Raw genomic sequence first — 23,933 nt, 5'->3', positions numbered from 1 at the left:
GTAATGTGTATGTATGAAAGAGAGAGACTTTGTAACATGTTTTGGAAAGGGTCTGGGTTGGTGTGTCGTTGCTGACAGCAAACTAATATGATCAAGCATTACATAACAGAAGGACAAATTATATTTGTTCTGATGCCGATTCTGAACCCAGGTTTTCTTCATCGGCTCTTTGTGCCAAATCACGGAATGAAATGAGTTGTATTAATTGAAACTTATCTGTGATAAATACTGAAATACAAATAAATGTTCTAATCAGTGTTCTGTACCAGCAGTGTCTTATATAAGTTCTTGCTGTGAAAGGACTTTCTAACAAATAACAAAATCTCACTCATGCTTCCCTAAACCTCTAGTGTAGGGGTCGGGAACCTATGGCTCTTTCGATAACGCGATATGGCTCGCAGACAATTTTGAGCTGACATTTTTTAACATGATTAACAAGTAATAAATAATTGTACTGTGTCATTTTAAAGTAAAACATTTAGCAGCAGATTTGTTTTTAGTTCTCCCCTCTCTTTCCTCCGCTCCGTCTCTGGCTGTAGGTGAAGGTGTGTTTACACGTGTGTGTGTAGGGGGCGGAGCCCCGCCCTTCGCGAAACCGAGCAGAGGAGAAACTGCGCAAAGCAAGCAGTAGACCGGGGAGGTCAAACTCAATCACAGAGAGGGCCAACATTAAAAACTGGGACTATGTCGAGGGCCAAACACGGTCCACATTTATTGAACAGGATACACATAAAGTGCAAAAAGATATGGAACATTTAAGTCAACTGCAGACAGATTGCTGAGCAGTTCAATTAAAATATCTGAGCAGCAAAGTCGGCAAATGAGATAAATAACGTAAGCGTTATATTAAAAAATGCACGCATAAAGTTGCATTCAAATTTATATGGCTCTCAAGGAAATACATAAAAAAAATATTTGGCTTTTATGGCTCTCCCAGCCAAAAAGGTTCCCGACCCTTGCTCTAGTGATAGGTATGTTGGTGTAATCTACTCCACCTGTGACCCTAGGGAATCCAATGAAGGAATTATACCACATTTCATATTTAAGTAAATGTCATATTGACAAAGTGAACAAATATACTAATGTACGCCACCTATGATTTTATAGAAGGCTTCTTTTATAGCCAGTGTGGGCATATGGCCAGGGAACACTACAAACATATTCAGCAGTTCAGTGAGAGCAAGAACAACCAGGGTGTTTTAATAGAGAAGTTCTCTCTCACAACCTCACAGCTGACCAATCAATGAGTGAAGTGGATATGATGTCAGATTATGAGTTTCTGAAAGTTGCAAAACCTGTTGGATGCAAGGCCCCATAATTTAAATTCAAGTTATAACCCTAACCCTAACCGTTACTGAGGCCTTGAGGTTGCCCCAATTGCTGCTCTCAACATTAATCAAGTTCAATGTCAGGAAGTGTTGGAGTTCAAGTGTTGGAAACTGGTCTTTGTTTAAACTTTGGGTTGTCTGAATGATAAAATGTGCTAAAATTATTTTTGCCGGATACTGTAAAAGCTGTCACTGCAGTTGGAGGTGTTGTTCTCACTTATCACAAGATTAGCTCAAGGAACTCAGCCTATCTGCCTGTCTGCACTTTTTACTATAATGGTTCATCATTACACTGAACTGAGTTGGAATCAAATTCTTGACTTACTTGTGTATGTGCTTGAGTGTGCTGTGTTTGTGGCAGAGGATGGACACAACGTCATGTTTGGAGGCTTGGCTTCTCTCCAGGGTCACTGCCCATAGGTCAGAGGTTAGAGTTCTCTGGGCCACCATTGACACCAAGCCCTTCTTTATCTTTAGCCTGAAGACACACAGATGTTCAATGTACTACAAGAGTGTGTTAGAAAATAGTAATAGCGACTGTTATACAAGACAGCATGTTAAGAATGTAAAGGTAGGATCATACTGATATACAGTATGATTTTGTGTTTACCTTATGGCAACAAACTCAGCACTGAAGTTGGCTCTCAGATTCACAGACACTCTAATTGGCTGTCCTATCAGGACCGGGCCCCTGTGATAGCGAATCATGACATGGGGGTCCAAGCTAAGCTCCTCCTCTTCCTGCCCATTGAAACAGGTTTCTTCTTTGTTGGTCCTGCTCTGCTCTCTTTCTCCCTCCTTCTCCTTTAGTGTCACTGCTCTGATATGGAAGAGCTGCCTGTGGGACTCAGCCGGTCTGTCTTCCACACATCTGGATGGACCGTCAAATAGTACAAGGAGATCAACCGATGTTGGAATACAGCATAAGTAAATTTTTGGGCAGCAATGAAAAAACTCAAAACTCAAGGAGTCTCTTTACATTTTACCACATTCATTCACATACCTTGGTGGTGTCAGCTTTAGGTCGGCCACTGTGTAAGAGGAGGAGTAGTAAAGCTGTATTTGGTTTGTCATGGGAACCCGTTGGTATCTGAGGGCCCGTGGAACATCCCCTCTGGTATCCCCATTATTACCTAGATGGTATCTGAATGAAGGTATAAATATATGTCACTCAGGCAACGGATTATCATAGGTTGGCTGAGTGCTGTACTCGGAACAATATTTTTTTCCTCATATAGGGATGTAAGGATAAATGGAAATGAACACATTCGTCAATGGTCATTTTCCTGTCATAACCGAATCGTCTCCCCTTCCCTCTCTACTCACTGTTTTATTTTATCTAACACCTGCAACTCTGGGCACTTTCCACCCCCCTCTATTCCCCGTCTTTCTCATGTATTCTTGGGTCTACCTAATATCTGCCACTGTCTGAATCCTCCACCCCTCCCTCCTCTACTCACAGACTTTTTGGGTCAACTGTCAATCTTCCACCCCTCCTTCTCCTTATTGTCTGTAAAGTACATGAACACAGTTTTATCGGGGTTCTTCCTCACCCAGACTGCTTGCACTCTCTATGATTGATTAACCTTCTTTGCAAAGAATAAATACTCCAAAGACAAGCTTATTTCTCAAGAATCTTCATTTCAGTATTATACACTTCACTGGTAATTTGTATAAGGATGTCATTAAAACTTTCCACCACAAGGCTGTTTGTTCAGCTCCATTTGTGGGAAAGATTCCTTCACAACATTTTACCCAATAATAAAAAGAAGAATTTCACAATGCAGAGCTTCCATTTAGCAGATGAAAACATAACACATTCAGTGTCAGTAGCTGTGTAATTGCAGAGTCATACCATGAAAGACTTAAAGAAGGGATGATTTGTCATGAAGTTAGATGCCTTGCTAAAGCAAAGCAGTCAATGACTGAAATGGGAGGCAATGAAGGATGAAAGGTGATGTTACACGGTCAGGTGTTATAACAGAGGATGTTCACCTGAAGTTTCTGTTGGTGTGTGATCATTGTCGTAGCTTTAACTGTAGCTGTAAGTAAAACAGCCAGCAGACTTTCAACCGGTCGGACTGTTATTATACAGTATGTGTCTGACAATGGTATGGAAATTACCCTAAAGACCACCATTGTTCCAACGCTTTATTTCTTTGTAGGGTCCAATCAATCTAAGCCTCTCAGTTGCAAAAAACACTTTTAGTGGACGTACATTGATGGTGTTTAATTGCCCCGAGCAATGACATTGCAGCCCAATTTGCAGCTACTGTCTGCAGTGATCTTCATCAATACTGGACCAATTTCAAAAATGGTTGTCATCATTAGTCACTTGGACATACAAACATGGGAAAATATGGTCCAGGTTGAAAAATACAAGTTACCCATGAAGCCATCAGCTGCATGCCTGGTGATACACTGCTCACCTCAAAGCTATGCTGTCACTGAAATTAGCTGTTGTTACTGCTGCTGCCTTCATCCAGCATCCACCTGTAGGCTCCGAGTCTACCTGCCCCTTACAGGGGGAGTTATTATCGTTACTCTCACTCCCTGCTGTGCTGTGCCGAGCTTGATGTTTCCTTGTGAGTACTGATGAGGTTTAAGTCTAGACACAAAACATTAATGCTGTAATGTCATGGTCCAGCTGTGCCTCTCCCTCATTCCTAGTGTTTTCTGCTGTTTACCCCTCTCTTGTATTTCTTGTTGGTTTCCTGTTTGCTCTCTCTTTCTGTCTGTGTATGTGTCTGTCTTGACATGGCACTCCATTTTCCTCCTGCTGCCAATCAACACCTGCACACCTGCAACCCATCCACTCAATCCGCTCCTGCAGTATACACCCCGGCTCTAGCCTCCAGTCTTTGCCTAATTGTTCAGTTTGCCAACGTGATACTAATGCTATGGCCAGTCTCGTTCTCGTCAGTATTTTCTTTGTGTTAGCCTGTGCTCTGAATAATTTTGTATCTACCTGTGCCCCAGGTCCATTCACCTCCTGTGGTTTTTGTCTGTCGTGCCCAGGGCCTCGCCAGTCTGTTTCCCAGCCGACAACCCTGCTCTCTTTCCTGTAACTCTCCAGCACTCATCCTAGATCAGGGATGGGCAACTTTGAGGATAGGGAGGGCCACAAAAAGTGTGTCTTCACTGCCAGAGGAACACTTTGCACCCTCCCCCCCTCACAGAGCTCCGACAGAACCACCCCTTGCGGAGCTCTGACAGAACCCTCGCGGAGCTCCGACAGCACCCCCCACTCGCGGAGCTCTGACAGATTGATTTCTGGAAATTGACTCGAGGGCCGCACAAAGTGAGGACGAGGGCCGTATGCCGCCAGTTGCCCATCCCTATCCTAGATCATCTCTCACACCATGACTTTTGCAAACCTCTTTCTGAGTTCTGCTTTGGTTCAATCAAAATCCACTCCACACGTAAAATTCTACAATCATATAATAATCCATTGAGGTTGACTGACTGAAATGAATTGAATTGAGTGAACTAAAGAAAGAATAAATGTTAAACTTAAAAGGTGACATTATCCAAAGTGGACTTTTTCATGGCTTTTCAACATAAAGTGTTCCGAATGTCTGGAGACCCCAAAAGTATGCGAAAAGTCCAGACACTCTCTTTTGTCCTGCTCAATCTATCAGAAATGTGTAACAACATTCAGATTTGCTGCTGGATATGACTTCCTATGGGCCTGCTGAACCTCCTCCAGCCAGGCGACCATACCTGTCCACAGAGTACCTAGAAATCTACCTCGGTATCTGCCACTGTGATTACCGCTATAGCCAAGTACGCTACTTGTTCTGCTGTTGGCTGCAAGAATAAAAAAAAACCTTTATTTACTCCCATCATCTGAAAATATAAAGACCCAGTCGTTTACATACATTTTTTACTTTGGTGTCACCACAACAACTGAAAAGAAAGCTAGTAAGTTTGCACAGCATGATTCACTTGAAAGCTGAAGGATGGAGGGGTACTGACAATCCGAGACTGTTATTAAAACTTTGACACTGGAAATTTAATTTGCAGGTTGGTCTGTTGAAGTTAGCGTTATTATGTTATGCAACTGTGGTTAGTTTTTATTGTAGGCCCACACGCTAGATCAATTTTGGAGTATGAAATACTTAGGGCTGTAACAGTACATGTATACCTTACACAGTACTAGACAATAAAGAATTAAATCATATGGTGAAAGTGTTTGAGCTTTGCTACACTTTAGTCCATTGTTTCTGTAAAAAGACGAGCACAAACTGCAGTTCGGGAATTATCAACTGGTCAGAATCTTATGATGGAGACTTTTGGCTTATGCCTTAACTGTTACAGTAATAATTATGGCCAACGAGCCACAGTAGAATGTTTATACTGTATATATTTTTAAATGAATACAAAAATGAAAATTTCATTTTCATTTTTCTACTGAAAACATACTGAACCATGACTTCAAAACCGCGGTACATACACACATGTTGTTTACCTTTCGACTCTAGTAATACTGAGGCTGTGCAAACATTAAGCCTCATAAAAACCAGTAACATAAAGAGACGCGTAGGTTGGATGTGAATAACTTTTCTTTCACATTGCCTTTTGTGAAACTTTGCACTGCAAGCTCAGCAGCATTTGTTGTTACATAAAGGCGTGCATGTGCATGGCTGCTGCATTGTGGATATATAGATTTACACTTGATAGACGTGCCCTGAAGGCACACATGAAAAATAAAGAATCAAACTTTAAGGAATTTCTGAAGCAGTGATTACTTTGCTTGGCTACATTGTGTAACTTGTGTATGTCACGGTCCCATCTGTATCCCTAGTGTTTTCCTGTCCATGTTTTCCCTGTCTCTTTGTGTGTGTGTGTGTGTGTGTGTATATGTGGCATGGGCATGGCCAAAGACTTCAGCAGCTGTTCTCATTCAACCCATCAACTCAAATCTGCTCACCTGTCTATAATCAACTCATCCCTGCACAGTTCATCTACCCCGGTCTTCCAGCCACTCATCGCCAGATTGTTGTTTCTACTACCCCGGATCACTGCATAACTTGTCGCTCAACTCCTATTTGCCCGTCTGTCTACCCGTCTGTCTACCCGTCTGCCTGCCTGCCTGCCTGCCTGCCTGCCTGCCTGCCTGCTTTATCATTTTTCTCTCAACATCTGCCTACTGGAGAGTATTGTATAAATAAACTATTTAAACTTACTCCGTTTCCAGAGTCTAGTATTCTGTGCCTGGGTCTCCTCTGGACATACCCATAACAGAACAATCTGGCCAACATGAACCCAGCAGACACAGTTTCGCTCCGTGAGGCTCTCGCTAACCAGGGTGTTCTCGTGGGTCGCCATGACCAAGCATTCCGTGAGGTAATGGCCAATCTTCAATCACTATCTGCCAACATGGCACAGCTGGGACATCAGCTGAGCCTGGTTTCTACTCATCTCACATCTTCTGCTCCGACCAACCCTCCGGAGACTTTACCCTCTCCAGTCCGGCCTCATCTTCCAGCACGTGAGTCTAACATTCCCACTCCAAATTGTTATTCAGGAGACTTAGGGACATGTAGGTTTTTTTTGTTACAGTGCTCGCTAGTCTTTGAGCAGCAGCCCGCTACATATGTTTGTGACAGGGCCAAGATAAATTACATTATTGGGCTACTCACTGATAGCGCTCTATCCTGGGGTTCAGCTATATGGGAGGGCCAGGGTCCTCTTTGTTTTTCACTCCCAGAGTTTTTCTTGGAGATGAGGAAAGTGTTTGATCACCCGGTCAGCGGTAGGGAGGCGTCACAACGTCTTCTTGCCTTACGACAAGGGTCCCGTAGTGTAGCCGAGTTTTCAGTTTAGTTTCGTACACTAGCAGCTGAGGCCGGTTGGAACGACTCAGCTCTCTAGGGAGTTTTTCGTACAGGGTTAGAGAATGCTGTTAAGGATGAGTTAGCGGTAAGGGACGAGTCTGCAGCTTGGACGACTTAGTGTCGTTAGCCATAAGATTGGACAACCGTCTAAGGGAACGATGCAGAGAAAGGGCTAGTCGGTCCGCAAGGTTGTCTTCTTCTCAGGTAGTTCCTCCTTCTACAGTTAGACTCGGTGCAGATCTTGTTGTTTACCCTAATACCAACCAGGTAGTCTCCTCTTCCCACCTATCTTCTGTGGAGCCGATGCAACTAGGCAGAGCCCGACTCACTCCCCAGGAACGTCTCAGGAGACTCAAGGAGAGACTCTGTATGTATTGCGCTCACTCTGGCCATTTCCTGGCATCCTGTCCCCCAGCGACCAAAAGTGGGAGCTCGTCAGTAAGGATGGGGGATACTGGCGAGCAAGACCACTTCTTCTGCCCCACAAGACCTAAGACCCCTGGAGGCCACATTGTTGGTGAACCAACAAGCTCTCTCCTTGCCAGCCCTGGTTGATTCTGGAGTTTCCTGGATGCCCAATTAGTGGTCTCGACCGGTATCGCTACTCAACCTCTGTCAACGGCCCTATCTGCTCCTGAATGGAAGGTTCCTGGCCCAGGTCACTCATATCACTGAACCAATTCATCTCATCCTGTCAGGCAATCACCATGAAGAGATAAGGTTTCACGTTATGCCTTCTCCCCACACACCCCTAGTACTAGGCCAGCCCTGGTTGAAATTGCACAACCCCCACATAGACTGGTTAACTGGTCAAGTCAAGAGCTGGAGCTCTTTTTGTCACTCCTCCTGCCTGCAGTCTGCACTTTCCCCAGCGGGTTGCACCAGACCCACATCCAAACCCGAGTCAGTCGACTTGGCTGTAGTTCCTGCTGTTTATCATAACCTGGGAGAGGTCTTTAGTAAACAGCGGGCCCTGTTTCGGCCTCCTCATCGACCTTACGACTGTGCCATCGACACTCTTCCCGGTGCTCCTCTACCTTCAAGCCACCTATTCAACATGTCCCGACCGGAGCGAGAGACCATGGAGGTCTACATCCAGGACTCTCTCACGGCTGGTCTCATAAGACCATCTTTGTCCCCTGTGGGAGCGGGCTTCTTTTTTGTGGCTAAGAAGGACAAATCGCTTCGACCATGCATTGATTATCGGGGTCTGAACAACATCACTATTAAGAATAAGTATCCCTGCCCCTCATCAATTCAGCCTTCGACCAATTACATGGAGCTACCGTCTTCTCCAAGCTCGACCTCAGGAATGCTTACCATTTGGTCCGCATATGGCAGAGGGATGAGTGGAAGATGGCATTCAACACCCGCCTTGGTCATTTTGAATACCTGGTGATGCCATTTGGACTCACCAATGCACCCGCCGTTTTCCAGGCTCTAGTGAACGATGTTCTTCGAGACCTGCTGAATCATTCTGTATTTTTTTATCTGCATGACATTCTCATTTTTCCCGCACTTTGGAGGAGCATGTACAACACGTGCAACAAGTTCTCCAAAGGCTTCTGGAGAATAAATTGTTTGTGAAGGCCGAGAAATGCAAGTTTCATGTGGATTCGGTGGACTTCCTGGGGTACATTAGGTCAGGACGGATCCAGAGAAGGTTCAAGCAGTGGCTCAGTGGCCCCAACCTACAACTCGGAAGCAACTTCAGCGTTTCCTGGGTTTCACTAACTTCTATCGCCGGTTCATTAGGGACTACAGCTGGGTTGCCGGATCCCTAAATCAACTTACATCCCCGGCAGCATCCTTCTTATGAACTCCTCAGGCTGAGGCTGCATTTACATGCATTTAGCTGAAGAGATGGTTTACGTCAGGTCCGGTCCTCATTCATCCCGACCCAGCTTTGCAGTTTATCGTCGAGGTGGATGCCTTCAACTCCGGAGTAGGGGCAATTCTGTCCCAACGCTCTACAACGGACCAGAAGCTCCATCCTTGTGCGTTTTTCTCCACACGCCTGTCTGGGGATGAACAGAACTACGACATCTGCAACAGGGAACTACTCGCGGTTAAGCTGGTGTTGGATCAGTGGAGACACTGGTTGGAGGGGACCAAGCAGCCGTTCATCGTCTGGACGGATCACAGGAACCTGGCTTACATTCAATCCGCCAAGAGATTAAATTCACGGCAAGCTCGCTGGGCATTGTTCTTCGGCAGGTTCAATTTAACACTGACTTTTCGTCCAGGTTCCAAGAACGGTAAACCTGATGCTCTGTCCAGACTGTTTTCCATTGACCAGGATTCTGCCGCTCCTGATACTATTGTTCCCTCTTCCAGCATAGTCGGCGTCGTTACATGGGAGATGGAGGGAGTTATCAGGAATGCTCAAATGGATCAACCTGATCCTGGTAATGGTCCTAATAACAGTCTGTTTTTTTCCCGATTCTGTGCGCTCCCAGGTTCTTCAGTGGGTTCATGCCTCTCGTATTGCCTGCCACCCAGGGGTTAACCGAACACTTTCCCTGCTTCGCCGCCACTTTTGGTGGTCTTCGATGGAGGTTGATTCCCGTGCCTTTGTTCTTGCCTGCATGGTCTGCGCCCGCAGCAAGGCCTCCCACCAGGCTCCTTCCGGATTGCTTGGGCTGCTTCCAGTTCCTAGTGTATGTGGCATGGGCATGGCCAAAGACTTCAGCAGCTGATCTCATTCAACCCATCAACTCCAATCTGCTCACCTGTCTACAATCAACTCATCCCAGCACAGTTTATCTACCCTGGTCTTCCAGCCATTCATCGCCAGATTGTTGTTTCTACTACCCCGGATCACTGCATAACTTGTCGCTCAACTCCTGTTTACCCGTCTGTCTACCCGTCTGCCTACCTGCCTGCCTGCTTTACCATTTTTCTCTCACCATCTGCCTACTGGAGAGTATTGTATAAATAAACTATTTAAACTTACTCCGTTTCCAGAGTCTAGTGTTCTGCGCCTGGGTCTCCTCTGGATGTACCCATAACAGTGTAACCCACAGCCAAAAGCTGTAATGGCCTACAGTGTGTGTGTAAAGAGTCCAATACGACAATTATGATTCACAGATACACTTTACATATCAATTACTTACTCCAACATTGATATAACAGATTTGTTATATTTTTTTACGCTGTTTGAAGCTGTTGGCATAATATAAGATGATGTTGTGGTAGACTACAAATGTTTGTATTTGTCATACTGTAATCACTGTGATAACAGTAATCTGTTTACCACACACCCTATTAAATACGTGCTTCTAACTTCATTCAAATGTATCTGCAGTTGACCATGGTTGGCCCTGATAAAACATGACAGTATAATATATGAGTGACCTGATGCTCAGTCCTGAGCCACATGTTTAATGAAGTGTTCCTGGACCCTCAGATGGGCAGGTGGCATGCTTCAATTAAGCGATGGTCTGAAAACAACATAACGGTCAGTAGCATCAGGACAGTCTCAGTATCCACAGGAAGAGCTGTCGGAATGACCACTGTGACCTGAAATCTCCATACCAGCGGACACAACTTGAGTATGCAAGAATTGGTAACACAACACATTTCTCTGTTTAACAGTCAAACTTTATTACAGCGTTGATAAGCCAAAAATATGATTATTACAATATTCCTTACAGTATTTTTAAAGGGTATCAAACAGATAATCTGCAGCTTTAACAAATATTTCACAGCATAATATGGAAATTACTGTCAAAGTAATAACATTTCAAGTTTCTTTGTGAAACATGGACACAGTACAGTCCTCACAGTAGCTGCACATATTTTAGATACTGAGCAATATTTCTACGTAAACTAGTTACTTTATAAGATCAATACTGCAACCTTCACTTATGTAGACATGGTACAGGATGAAGTCTATTCCACCTAAATTGCTGCTTCACTATAGTAATTGTCACTGGTCTGAGGTAACTAATAAGTTAACATAACCACCCACACCCCACCCCCTCATCCTGACAACTACTGTAAGTGTTTTCATTACATACTGAGCTACATGTACACACCATACCTGTACTGTATCCCCTCACCACACATGTTTTCTTCACTGGGTTCTGTAGGTCATTACTCACAAATGTACCTGTAAAGACAAACAAAAGGCAGTGTGTATGTTTACAGTTTTACGTAAAATACTAAGCTAACAATATCGAACAGAGACATATAGCAGTATTTACCTGAGCCAAACGTCAGGGAAACCTGTAATCTTGGTTGCCGATGTTGTTAATTTCTCCCCGATTTCGGATTAGATTCTCGCTGGAACGTTGGTTGTGAAGTAAAAAAACTAATTTGTAACTGATTAGTCGCGGACAATCAGAGCTGAGCAGCAAAGACAGCACAACAGCAATGCTGTGTAAAACATTGTAACATAAATGGTATTCACTTGCTTTACCTCTCATACAGTTTAGCACTCTACGTAAACTCCTGTTTGAATGTAACTCTTTTGAGCCAATCATCTGTTACTCACTTTTAGAAGAGGAAATATGTCATCCTGTTTTATTTATCCTACTGATGTACTTTCTTCTTATTGTCCAATGTCAGGAGGGAGGAAAAACCCAGTGTGCTCAAAGTTTCTGCACAAACAACTGCCAAAATGTATGGACAACAATAATCTTGTATTCATTTGATGGACATATTGACAGTTTAACTAAACAGCCATGTAGGCTAGTTAAAGTTTAGCAGACGGGCTATACAGGCCATAGTCTAATGATGCTGCAATCCTGCATTGATATTTATCCCAGCTCTTATTTATCAGTCCAATTGTTAATAGCTTCATTTAGGTATCAGAAGATGAATTGCCTTTGTTGTCACAACCTGGTTTTCGTGTTTTATTTTGAAATGTTCACTTCCCCTTGTGTCTTGCCTTGTTTTCCTTTCTGTTATGTTTTTTCCCTTCCTCTGTGGTTGTTAATTTGATACTCCTGTGTCCACTCATCATGCCCTTGTGTTTTTGCCTTTCTCCCCAGCTGTGTCTTGTTTCCTCGTTTGGTGTCTGTGTGTATATAACCTGGTCTGTCTCATTGTTCCTTGTTGGTTTGTCAGTAATGGTAAAGGTGCCTACCTTGTGTCCTGCTCGTACCTACCCGTGCTTACCCCGTGTCTTCCTCGGTTTGGTTTGTGTTATTTTGTTACTTTGTACTTTTGTACTTTGGATTCAGCTTTTGTTATATTAAAGGCTCGCTTTTTGTTATAATATCGTCTGCTGAACTGCTTTTGGGTCCTCTCTTACACCACAACGTGACAGTACAAACCAACCAGGTATGGACCCAGCAGTTACCATGGAGAAGGAACTCTATGACCTCTCCTACACCCTGATGTGTATCCACGGGGAGTGTAGGAGAGCTTCCTGTTGGGAGGTCAAACAGGCTGCCTTAAGATTGGCGCACAGAGAAGTGGCTGCTAAATCTGGGCTAAAGAGCCTTTTGCCTGGGTGGCTTCAGGATTTTGTTAATATTCCTCGAGCTCAGCCTAATTCTGAATCTGCTAGCCTCCGCTCCCAGGAGGTTCAGCAGACTAGTCTGCTCAGGGTGAACCTGGGGATCATAAGATTGCAGCTTGCCGATTCTCCTGCTCCAGCCCCTGACACATTTCTGGATACTCGCCTGGCCCTCGGGGGACCTCTGAGTATCCAGAGGGCTTTCAGGCCTCTGAGAAGGCGATTTGGCCGTGCTAGCCACTGTCATTCCGGCTCTCAGTCCTCCGTTCCTGCTGCCGGGCCGCGACAGCCTCCAGTTCCCGCTGCCGGGCCACGACAGCCTCCAGTTCCCGCTGCCGGGCCGCGAAAGCCTCTAGTTCCCGCTGCCGGGCCGCGACAGCTTCCAGTTCCTGCTGCCGGGCCGCGACAGCCTTCAGTTCACGCTGCCAGCATGAAGTTCCCGCTGCCGGGCTGTGACAGCCTCCAGTTCCCACTACCGGGCCACGTCAGCCTCCAGTTCCCACTGCTGGACCTCTGCAGACTTCAGTTCCCGCTGACGGCCCTCCGCAGACTTTAGTTCCCGCTGCTGGACCTCCGCAGACTCCCGCTGCCAGACCTCCGCAGACCCCAGCTTTTCCCCAGCTGCCCCTCGAGCCCCTGTGCTCCCTTTGTCCCTCGAGGCCCCAGCCCCTATGCTCCCTTTGTCCCTCGAGACCCCAGCTCCTGTCCTCCCTTTGTCCCTCGAGACCCTAGCTCCTGTGCTCCCTTTGTACCTAGAGACTCCATCCCCTGTGTTCCCTCTGTCCCTCGAGACCCCAGCTGTTCCCCAGCTGCCCCTCAAGGCCCCAGCTGTTCCCCAGCTTCCCCTCGAGGCCCCAGCCCCTGTGCTCCCTTTGTCCCTTGAGACCCCAGCTCCTGTGCTCCCTTTAACCCTCGAGACCCCAGCTCCTGTGGTCCCTTTGTCCCTCGAGACCCCAGCTGGCCCCAGCTGCCCCTCGAGACCCCAGCCCCTGTGCTCTCTTTGTCCCGTGAGACCCCATCCCATGGGCTCCCTCTGTCCCTCGAGACCCCAGCTGTTTTCCAGCTGCCCCTCGTTTTGAGCATGTTCAAAAATGTTTCACGGAATCTGTTGGCCATTCGCTCTCATGCGTTTTGTATAAGTACGTGATACGCTATCAATAGGCTCTGTATACGTTCATATACGTTGTATATGCTAATTTTCATATGCGCCAGCATACCTTTCTGCCATACGGAACTGTGTGACAGGGCCTTTAGAACTGTTTCCTTTTCTTCTATTTCATTGCTGGCTTTCTAGTTTAATACCAATCTAGTTTGTTTGTTTGTTTTCTTGACAAAATTATCCTGTGGTATCCACTGTCTTTGAACAATCTGTTTTTGTCCTTCATTGATGCCACCTGTCCTCCCGACATATTCTGCAACAACATTACTCTACAATACTCGAATGCTGGAAAACATTCTCTGAAAACTATTTTCTGGGCAAAGATCCACGGATGCACTGGTTAGGTTTGGTCTCCTGATTTACATTACAGTTCATTTAGCAGACACTCTTATCCTGAGTGAACTAACTTGTATTAATAATAATAATAATAATAATAATACATTTTATTTTATAGGCGCCTTTCATGGCACTCAAGGACACCGTACAGAACATAAGGTTAAAAACAAGGAACAAACAAGCAACAAAACAAAGTCAGTCATTCACAAACAAAACAAAAACAAAAACTGAGAACAGAGAAAAATAAAACTTAAAAACAACAATCCGTTAACAAATGAGTGATTATTAAGAATATGCTAATTAAAAAAAAAAGTTTTTAAACCAGACTTGAATGCGGGGAGGGAGTGGATGTTGCGGATGTTTAGTGGGAGAGAGTTCCAGAGACGGGGGGCAGAGTGGCTGAAGGCTCTGGGCCCCCATGGTGATCAGGTGGGCAGAGGGAATAGTGAGTTGGGAGGCAGAGGAAGATCGGAGAGAGCGAGAGGGAGTGTATGTGTGAAGGAGTTCAGAGAGGTATAAAGGTGCAAGATTGTGAAGGGCCTAGAAGATGAGGAGCAGAATTTAAATATCAATACGATATTTAACTGGGAGCCAAGGGAGTTGTTGGAGAACCAGAGTGCCTGGTCTATGGAAGAAGTTCTGGTGATGATACGGGCGGCTGAATTTTGGACCAGTTGGAGTTTACGTAGAGATTTGTGAGGAAGGCCAGAGAGGATGGAGTTGCAATTATCTATACGGGATGTAACAAGGGCGTGGATGAGAATGGTGGTGGTGTTGGGTGTGAGTGACGGGCAGAGACGATTAATGTTGCGGAGGTGGAAGTAGACAGACCGAGTGATGTTGTTTATGTGAGCTTCAAAAGATAGGGTTAGGTGCTGTCGAGAATGACACCAAGGCTCTTTACTTGGGGGGAGGGGGGGGACTGTGGAGTTATCAATGGTAAGGGAGAGTTTATCAATTTTGGCCAGAGTGTACTTGGAGCCAACTAGAAGAACCTCGGTTTTATCACTGTTAAGTTTGAGAAAGTTGGATGAGAACCAGGATTTGATTTCCAGTAAACAGTCAGAAAGGGAAGCGGATGTGGGCTTGGTGGAAAGATAGAACTGGGTATCAACCGCGTAACAGTGGAATTGGATACCGTATTTCCTGAAGATATGGCCGAGAGGTAGGAGGTAGATGATAAATAGGAGGGGGCCCAAGACAGAGCCAAGAGGAACACCAGTGAGGACAGGAAGGGACTGTGATTTAAAGTGTTTGAGTTGAATAAAGTGGGTAGGGCCGTAGAGGTAAGATCTGAACCAGGTGAGGGGTGTGCCAGTGATACCATCCATCCATCCATCGTCTACCGGTTATCCGGGGTCGGGTCGTGGGGGCAGCTGCTCCAGTATGGAACCCCAATCTTCCCTTCACCAGGCCATATCCTCCAGCTCTGCCTGGGGGATCCCGAGGCGTTCCCAGGCCAGTGAGGAGATATAATCTCTCCACCGAGTCCTGGGTCTTCCCCGGGGTCTCCTCCCAGCTGAACGTGCCTGGAACACCTCCCTAGGGAGGCGCCCAGGTGGCATCCTTACTAGATGCCCGAACCACCTCAACTGGCTCCTTTCAACGTAAAGGAACAGCGGTTCTACTCCGAGTCTCTCACGGATGGCTGAGCTTCTCACACTATCTCTAAGGGAGACACCAGCCACCCATCTGAGAAAACCCATTTTGGCCTCTTGTACTCGTGATCTCGTTCTTTCAGTCATGACCCATCCTTCATGACCATAGGTGAGGGTAGGAACGAAGATCGAGCGGTAGATTGAGAGTTTTGCCTTCTGGCTTAGCTCTCTTTTCGTTACAACAGTGCGAACAAGACCTCAGACCCCTAGGTACTTGAACTCCTTCACTTGGGGTAAGGGCTCATTCCCTACCCGAAGTAGGCAATCCACCGGTATCCTGCTGAGAGCCATGGCCTCAGATTTTGAGGTGCTGATCCTCATCCCAACCGCTCCACACTCGGCTGCGAACCGATCCAGTGACTGTTGACGGTCACAGACCGGTGATGCCATAAGGACCACATCATCTGCAAAGAGCAGCGATGAGATCCTCAGGTCACCGAACTGCAACCCCTCTCCTCCACGACTACGCCTCGATATCCTGTCCATGAAAATCACGAACACGATTGGTGACAAAGCGCAGCCCTGGCGGAGTCCAACATTCACTGGGAACGAGTCCAATTTACTGCCGAGTATCCGGACACGACTCTTGCTTTGGGCGAACAGGGATTGGATCCCCTCACTCCATACTCCCAAAGCACCTCCCACAGTATCACCTGAGGGACCCGGTCATACGCCATCTCCAGAGCCACAAAACACATGTAGACCGGATGTGCGTACTCCCAGGCCCCCTCCAGGATCCTTGCGAGAGTGAAGAGTTGGTCCGTTGTTCCACGACCAGGACAGAATCCGCATTGTTCCTCTTCAATCAGAGGTTCGACTACTGGCCAAACCCTCCTTTCCAGTACCTTGGAGTATACTTTACCAGGGAGGTTGAGAAGTGTGATACCCTTGAAGTTGGCACACACTCTCTGGTCCCCATTTTTTAGGGGAACCACCACCCCGGTCTGCCACCTCTTAGGCATTGTCCCAGACTTCCACACAATGTTGACTAGCCGTGTCAACCAAGACAGCCCCTCAACACCCAAAGCCTTCAGCATTTCTGGACGGATCTCATCAACCCCTGCGGCTTTGCCACTGTGGAGTTGTTTGACTACCTCAGTGACTTCCAACAGGGAAATTGACAATGGTCCCCCATCAGCTTCCAGCTCTGCCTCTACCATAGAGGGCGTGTTAGTCGGATTCAGGAGTTCCTCAAAGTGCTCCTTCCACCGCCCGATAACCTTCTCAGTCAAAGTCAGCAGGGTCCCACCCTTGCTGTACACAGCTTGGATGGTTCCCCGCTTCCCCCTCCTGAGTGCTGGATGGTTTTCCAGAAAGTCCTTCTCCATAGCTTCTCCAAACTTCTCCCACACCCGCTGCTTTGCCTCTGACACGGCAGAGGCTGCCGCCCTTCTAGTCCTTCAGTACCCTGCAACTGTTTCCGGAGCCCTCCCGGATAACATAACCCGGAAGGACTCCTTCTTCAGTCGGACGGCTTCCCTGAACACCGGGGTCCACCACGGTGTTTGAGGGTTACTGCCCCTTGAGGCACCTAAGACCTTGAGACCACAGCTCATCACCGCAGCTTCAGCAATAGAGGTTTCGAACATTGCCCACTCAGGCTCAATGCCCCCAAACTCCACAGGAATGTCTGAAAAGCTCCGCCGGAGGTGTGAGTTGAAGATCTCCAGGACAGGGGCTTCCTCCAGACGTTCCCAGTTCACCCGCACTACCCGTTTGGGCTTACCAGGTCTATCCAGAGTCTTCCCCCACCCCTTGATCCAACTCACCATCAGATGGTGATCAGTTGACAGCTCCGCCCCTCTCTTCACCCGAGTGTCCAAAACATGCGGCCTCAGATCAGATGATACGATTACAAAATCGATCATTGATCTTTGGCCTAGGGTGCTCTGGTACCACGTACACTTATGAGCATCCTTATGTTCGAACATGGTGTTTGTTATGGCCATTCCATGACTAGCACAGAAGTCCAACAACAAATGACCGTTCGGGTTTAGATTCCTCCCAATCAACGCTCTCCAGGTGTCTCCATCATTTCCCACGTGTGCGTTGAAGTCTCCCAGCAAGACTACAGAGTCCCCTACTGGAGCCCCCTGCACAAACAACAGTCAGAGTTTTCCCCCCCATAACCCGAAGGCGTAGGGAGGCGACCCTCTCGTCCACTGGGGTGAACTCCAGCATAGAAGCTAATCTGTCAAGAAGGATGTGATGTGAGATGGTGTCGAAGGCTGTAGTCAAGGAGGATGAGTATGGATAGGAGCCTAGAGTCAGCAGCCACCAGGAGATCGTTTGTGATTATGAAGATGGCCGTCTCTGTACTGTGTGAGGAGCGGAAACCAGACTGAATTTTTTCATAAAGATTATTCACAAGATGTGTGTGGACCTGAGCTGCAACAGTTTTTTCAAGTATCTTGGAGAGAAATGGTAGGTTAGAGATAGGGCAGAAATTATTCAAATTATTGGGGTCCGCAACAGGTTTTTTGAGAATAAGAGTTATTGCACCTGTTTTGAGGGATGAGGGGACGAGACCAGAGGTAAGGGAGGAATGAATTATGTCGGTAATTAGAGGGGAGAGGGAAGGTAGATATACATAAACTAGGTGGGTAGGAAGGGGGTCAAGCTGACAGGTGGATGATTTGGATTTACGGATGAGATACGGATATTGACCTCACAACCTTCTAGTTTGGAAGGCATACCATCAGACCACTAGGCTACCACCACCATTTAGGCAATGACGTCTAATACAATGCAAGTATCCTGCAGTGGGTAATGTCATAGAAAGGCCTAATCTTATAATGCACCCACTTTACCGATACTGAATCTCACTCCAAACTAAATTGAAAAGTTGGCAGCAATTGATTAGAAGCGGTTATTGTGGTGGTATTCACTGTATAAATGCAGCTAAATGTGGTTACAGTGATTCCCTGGCTGCAATTACATCGTATTGATGGTGACAATACAGATGCAAAAGACCAGCAACACTGACTAATCAAAACAGATTGGGCTTTTTCGAGAGGGGGGCCTTATGAGACGTGTTAAAACTTAGTTAATACAGGTATATTCAGGCAGACAGAATTTAAAAAGGATCTTAACATCTTCTAGTAGAAACCTTAAAAAACAAGTATGAACTTGAATATTTGCATAAAATGTCTTCTTTAAGACTTCACCTCAGTGAAGGAGAAGTTGCGAGCTGGTGGTTGACAAAGATGCCGTGACGATGACCCCTCTGCTGCCGTTGCCACTTCTGCAAGCGGCGACGAGGGTGAATGTCACTGTGCCACTTTTCCAAATCCTGATGTGATTGGTTGGTGTGTTGATCCTCAAACCAGTCACTTGGAAGTGTCAGAGTTACCATGCACAGCCCTAGAGGAGGCTGGGAAACAGGATGGATAGATAAAAGGAAGGAAAGGGAAATGGTGTAATACATTAGTGAGAAGGTTAGAGAGAAATCTGGTCCTAACCTGTGTGATACAGGAGGCCTTGTGCTCCTCTGTCTCCTTAAATGCATGTAGGGTGATGCAGGTCGCTTGGGTGCTGGTGTCGCCCGGCATGTGGAACAATGTCCTCACCCTGAACCTCTCCTGCCTGCCCTTATCCCTCTCTCTCTCCACATGCTCTGAGAGGAGGAAGGCGGACAGAAGGGGAGAGAGAGGAAGGACAGGCTCTGATATGAGCTGTGGAAAAAGAGAGGTATGCAGCTAGTTAGCTTTAACAGTTTATGTAGAATTAGCATATATTGTCATCTTCAGTCAACTCACCAACAGATCTTTATCCTCTCCTTTTCCCTCTTACCTGTGTAACTGAGTAAGGGCCAAATGCAGCCTGGAGGACTGGTCTGGGGAATTGGCCAGGTGGGTGTACCATGAACAGGCTCTGGGAGAAGGAGAAGGGGCTAGAGTTTGAGAAAAGAGGGTCCAGCTCCGCCTGAGAAAGAGGATGGAACTGCCAGTGTGGTGGGACAACCGACATGTGGACCGGCAGGGAAAGAGGGAGAGAAGGCTGCAAGAGGGATGGAGGAACTGATGTAATAACAAAAGAAAGGTATGGAAAGAAGTGAGAACCAAAGTCAAGAAAAATGTCACCTTGCTCTACAATGAGGTATCTGAAAGTAACTATTCTTCATTTCGAAGTTAAAGTCCCCATTTACTCAGAAATGTGTTTCACTTCTTGTTCCTTCACTGTGATGTTGTTGACTTCACTGTGCATACTGATTTAAGCCCCTTTTCCATTGGACAAAAAACCCTCTTACACCCACTATTATCTTTTTTGTTTTCAGTGGGAAAGGTTACAAAAGGCCTTCAGTCCCAGGACAAATGACTGCACTGTGGTGTTTATCGGCTTCAGCTCAGTTTGGCAGTGATGGAAACATAACACCTGGGTGGGCACACTAATTTCCCCCCCTTTTTTTTCAGACGCTATGCTTTGTAGCGTACGTTGAAGTAAATGTTTATTTGGACACTTGTTATAAATTATCAACATATAAAACATACAATTACAACATACAATCTCTTCAAAGCCACGAGACTCCAGGACAACACCTGCGAGGTGATTGACATTGCAACTAATACGGAGGCAATCATAAACATCAACAGTGCAATGTGGAAACTTGAAGCTTGCAGATCACACACATTGAGAATGTAGACATATTGTGTACATTGGTCTAAACTTTAGAAATGAACAATATTTACATATTCATAGATTCTGTTTAAATGATAGAGAAGGATTAGATGTGCTTTTAAGAATTTCTAACATGGTAATTTAACTTTTTTGTTAGAAAACAATATCCAACAGTAATTATCATATAAAGCACAGTAAATTAAAATGTCTTAATACATCAACTAAACAAAACAACAGTGAATGTGGGAGTGAGGTAACTGAGACAGAAGAATACGTCTGAAGGCATCTGGTGGACAAGCAGAGAATGTAAATAAGAAGGTTTGGGAAAGTGATGATGTGGGAGAGTCAGTGCCAACAAGACAACAAGGAGCCAATAGCACTAAAGTTAGAATGAACAAGAAAGTTTTCCATAAACAGATACGCGAGAAGTGGGCCTCTGCAACAGTCCATGCTGCTGTGACGCTCTAAAGTACCTCAGACAAACACATTACTATAGACTCACCTACTATAGAAATCCAAAAGAGCAGCAGACGGCTAACTCCTCTTCTGTGCCACCACACAGCAGCCCAGCTGACCTCTGCCATCACTACAGACCTGATGCAACACAACTATCATGTGTCAATATGAAGTTATTCTGCATTGGATATTTTAATTCAGTGGCAACATGCAGTACCAGTGCAGGAAATGTTTGACATTTTCATTTATTAGACAATATTTAGGATGTATGGGTTAGTTAATAACAATCTCTAATGTTAACCAGGAGCTTGTAGTTGCTTTTATATCTTATCCATAATATTTGATAATACTGATTTTAGAGACTTACTGTAACACAGTCCAACTGCATGGGTGGTGATGGCCTAGTGGTCTAGTGGTACAGCTTCCATATTAAACACCAGAAGGTTGTGAGTTCATAATCAGGTCTGCCAGTTTTGTGCCCCTGAGCAAGGTACTTAACCCTGAGTTGCTCCAGGGGGACTGTCTCTGTAGTTAGTTCACTGTAAATCGCTCTGGATGAGAGCGTCTGCTAAATGACCTCTAATAATAATAATCCAAAGACAAGCTACATTATTAAAAATGTAGCTTCTTATTTGTTGTACTAGCTTGCTCAATGTGAGTTAGCAAGAAGTTACCAATACAATGATGGATGATGACCATATGGTTAGCTTGCTAAGAGTTATGGTTGTATCTACACGACATGTGGGTCAAACAAAACAAAAACACTAACTGGGAAAGTCTTTTCTGTAGCATGTTTGGTTAGCTTGGTTTATTAATTGATTGGCCCGACAAAGAGCAGGTCCAAAGTGGGGTTTTGCTCTCTACAGTATGCCAATGCTAAAAACAAAAGTTATATGTATTCATTATTGATATTATTATAAGCCCATTTTTGTTACATAACCTGCATGGAAAGAGGATTTTAATAAATATATTGGTGAACAATATTTTACAAGACACTGTATCCTGTGAACCAGTGGCGGGCCGTGCATTTCCCACCTAGGCCTTCAGTGATGTCCTACACAGTCCTACCTGAATTATTCCACCTCTTAATACCATCATTATGACGCCATGGCTCTAGAAACTATACATTTAGACAGAAACGCAGTATAACCGGGCGTTGCATCACCTTAACATAGTCAAGTACAACAGAGTTATATTAATATTTCCGAAGCATTTATAATCAATAAATCCGCATTTCCCTATTTTTGTTCACCCTTTCGTTGTGGAGCTCCGTTTCCCTGTGCACTTGTTCGTTGAGCTGTAGATCCACTCGGGTGTCCCAAAGGTTTTCAAAAGCACCGTTGCTTGTAAGTGCCCAGCCGTGCTTTGGTGTCTCATTGCTGCCTTGGTTAGACAACTCAAGTTTCCAAACCCTGTGTGGCTCCAAACACCAAATCGATCAGTTGTAAATAGCAGGCATTCCCAGCAATTTGCAGTGCCTCTCGGAGGCTGTGAGCCAGGGGTACCAGTCGTAGTTAGTGATTTGAAAGTGGCGGAGAAACCCTGTGCTAGCATCGAGGTTGGCTGTTCTCTTCTCACAAATGTCTAGCTTTTCTTGAAAAGTTTGTCTTGAAAATGGCGTTTTAATTATATCGGCGACCAAATCGATCTCTTGTCCTCCTTCAGCCATTGTGGGTTGAAAAAAAACAGCTTGTAGAAAACTAAATTAGCTCGTTCAAGTTCAGTTTGCTAGCTCTGCATAGCTCTGCCTCTCAATAGTGCGTATCCAATAAAAAGACGTGGACGTGCTGACATTATCGTATGCCTGCTAGCTGGCCCCGGTGTCCCCAACTCGAAATCTGATTGGTTAACGCCACAGTTTTGTCTCTTCACTTTAAGCGACAGGCGCCCGCACTGTTGATTCTGAAGGCCTAAGGGCAGATTTATTGGACCCTGGCAACACATTATGGCTGAAATATGATTGGATAAAAGCTCTAACATAAAGGCCAGACCTCCAAATCTCGATCAGAGGCTGGAAGCAGCGCAACCAAGAGGAAAGCTATGAAATGAAGAGAATAGACTATGGGGAATAATCTAATACATATTTGTGGAAAAAATATATAAAAATGAAATGTATATTCTGATGATGTTTAGGCCGGCAGAGAAGGCCTTACTGGCCCTGACGACCCGCCACTGCTTTGAACATATATACAGTCATTCTCAAACACTGATACACCACTCGGTTAAATTCAGCAGAAGATACAGCAAATATATCAAATGTGTGTGTTATGTACATGTTCCCAGGAGACAATAATCACTGTAAAGAGGTCAGATGATACAATCCCACACACACACACACACACACACACACACACACACACACACACACACACATATACACGTACACTCCTCTCACCCACCTGTTTTTGTATAGTTCAGCTCCAAATTACATATTTTCCGTGAGCCATTTTTTCAGCAGGTTGTTCTCTCCGTTCTTGCTCGTTCTGCTTCCAGCAGGATATCAAAACTACTTCACAACAAAAATGTGTGGACTATTCAAAGAAATAGAATACTTAAAATATATTATAGTTATATGCTTTTTCTTGTCTCTCTCAATCTTCTTTGCTGGTCTGCTACTGCTATAAACCTCCTCTCTCTCTCTGTCTCTCGTTGTCTCTGTCTCTCGTTGTCTCTCTCTGTCTCTCTAACTCCCTCTCTCTCTCTCTTTCTCTCTGTCTCTCTCTCTGTCTCGACCTCTCTCTCACTCTCTGTCTCTCTTGCTGTCTCTCTAACTCCCTCTCTCCCTCGTTCCCTTTCTCTCTCTCTTTCTCTCTCTTGCTATCTCTGTCTCTTTCTCTTCCCGCCCTTCCTGTGCCAGATTCGCACACAATACAGATTTATATGTTTTAAACGGTAAATAATCCTCTCCCCTTTCTCTCTCTGTTATATCCCTTTCCCCTCCCCTTTTTCTTTTTTCATTTTTTTAATTATAGGCTTTGCTCTCCCTCTTCCTCACTCCTCCCCTCGGAGTTACTCTTTTTGTCCATCCCTCTCTATTATCTTTGTGCGTGCGTGCGTGCGTGTGCGTATAGG

The 23,933-nt window shown here is 45.5% G+C and overlaps 1 protein-coding gene across 1 annotated transcript in view; it reads right to left on the bottom strand.

Moving 5' to 3' along the window:
- tmem132a (transmembrane protein 132A) overlaps positions 1–23,554 on the bottom strand; it is a 48,148-nt gene extending 24,594 nt beyond the window's left edge. Inside the window, exons 1-9 of the mRNA XM_029448887.1 lie at positions 23,261–23,554; positions 20,908–20,999; positions 19,581–19,807; positions 19,250–19,462; positions 19,005–19,161; positions 15,852–15,858; positions 2,332–2,418; positions 1,939–2,199; positions 1,654–1,806 (exon numbers count right to left, since the gene is read on the bottom strand). Of these exons, the coding sequence (XP_029304747.1) occupies positions 1,654–1,806; positions 1,939–2,199; positions 2,332–2,418; positions 15,852–15,858; positions 19,005–19,161; positions 19,250–19,462; positions 19,581–19,807; positions 20,908–20,989 (1,187 nt within the window). The 5' untranslated portion in view covers positions 20,990–20,999; positions 23,261–23,554. The remainder of the gene's footprint in view (positions 1–1,653; positions 1,807–1,938; positions 2,200–2,331; positions 2,419–15,851; positions 15,859–19,004; positions 19,162–19,249; positions 19,463–19,580; positions 19,808–20,907; positions 21,000–23,260) is intronic.
- Between the last annotated feature and the right edge of the window lie 379 nt (positions 23,555–23,933).

The sequence above is a fragment of the Cottoperca gobio genome, chromosome 1 (genome assembly GCF_900634415.1).
Source record: "Cottoperca gobio chromosome 1, fCotGob3.1, whole genome shotgun sequence".
NCBI classification, from domain to species: Eukaryota; Metazoa; Chordata; class Actinopteri; order Perciformes; family Bovichtidae; genus Cottoperca; species Cottoperca gobio.
This window is presented reverse-complemented; position numbering and strand designations above follow the sequence as displayed.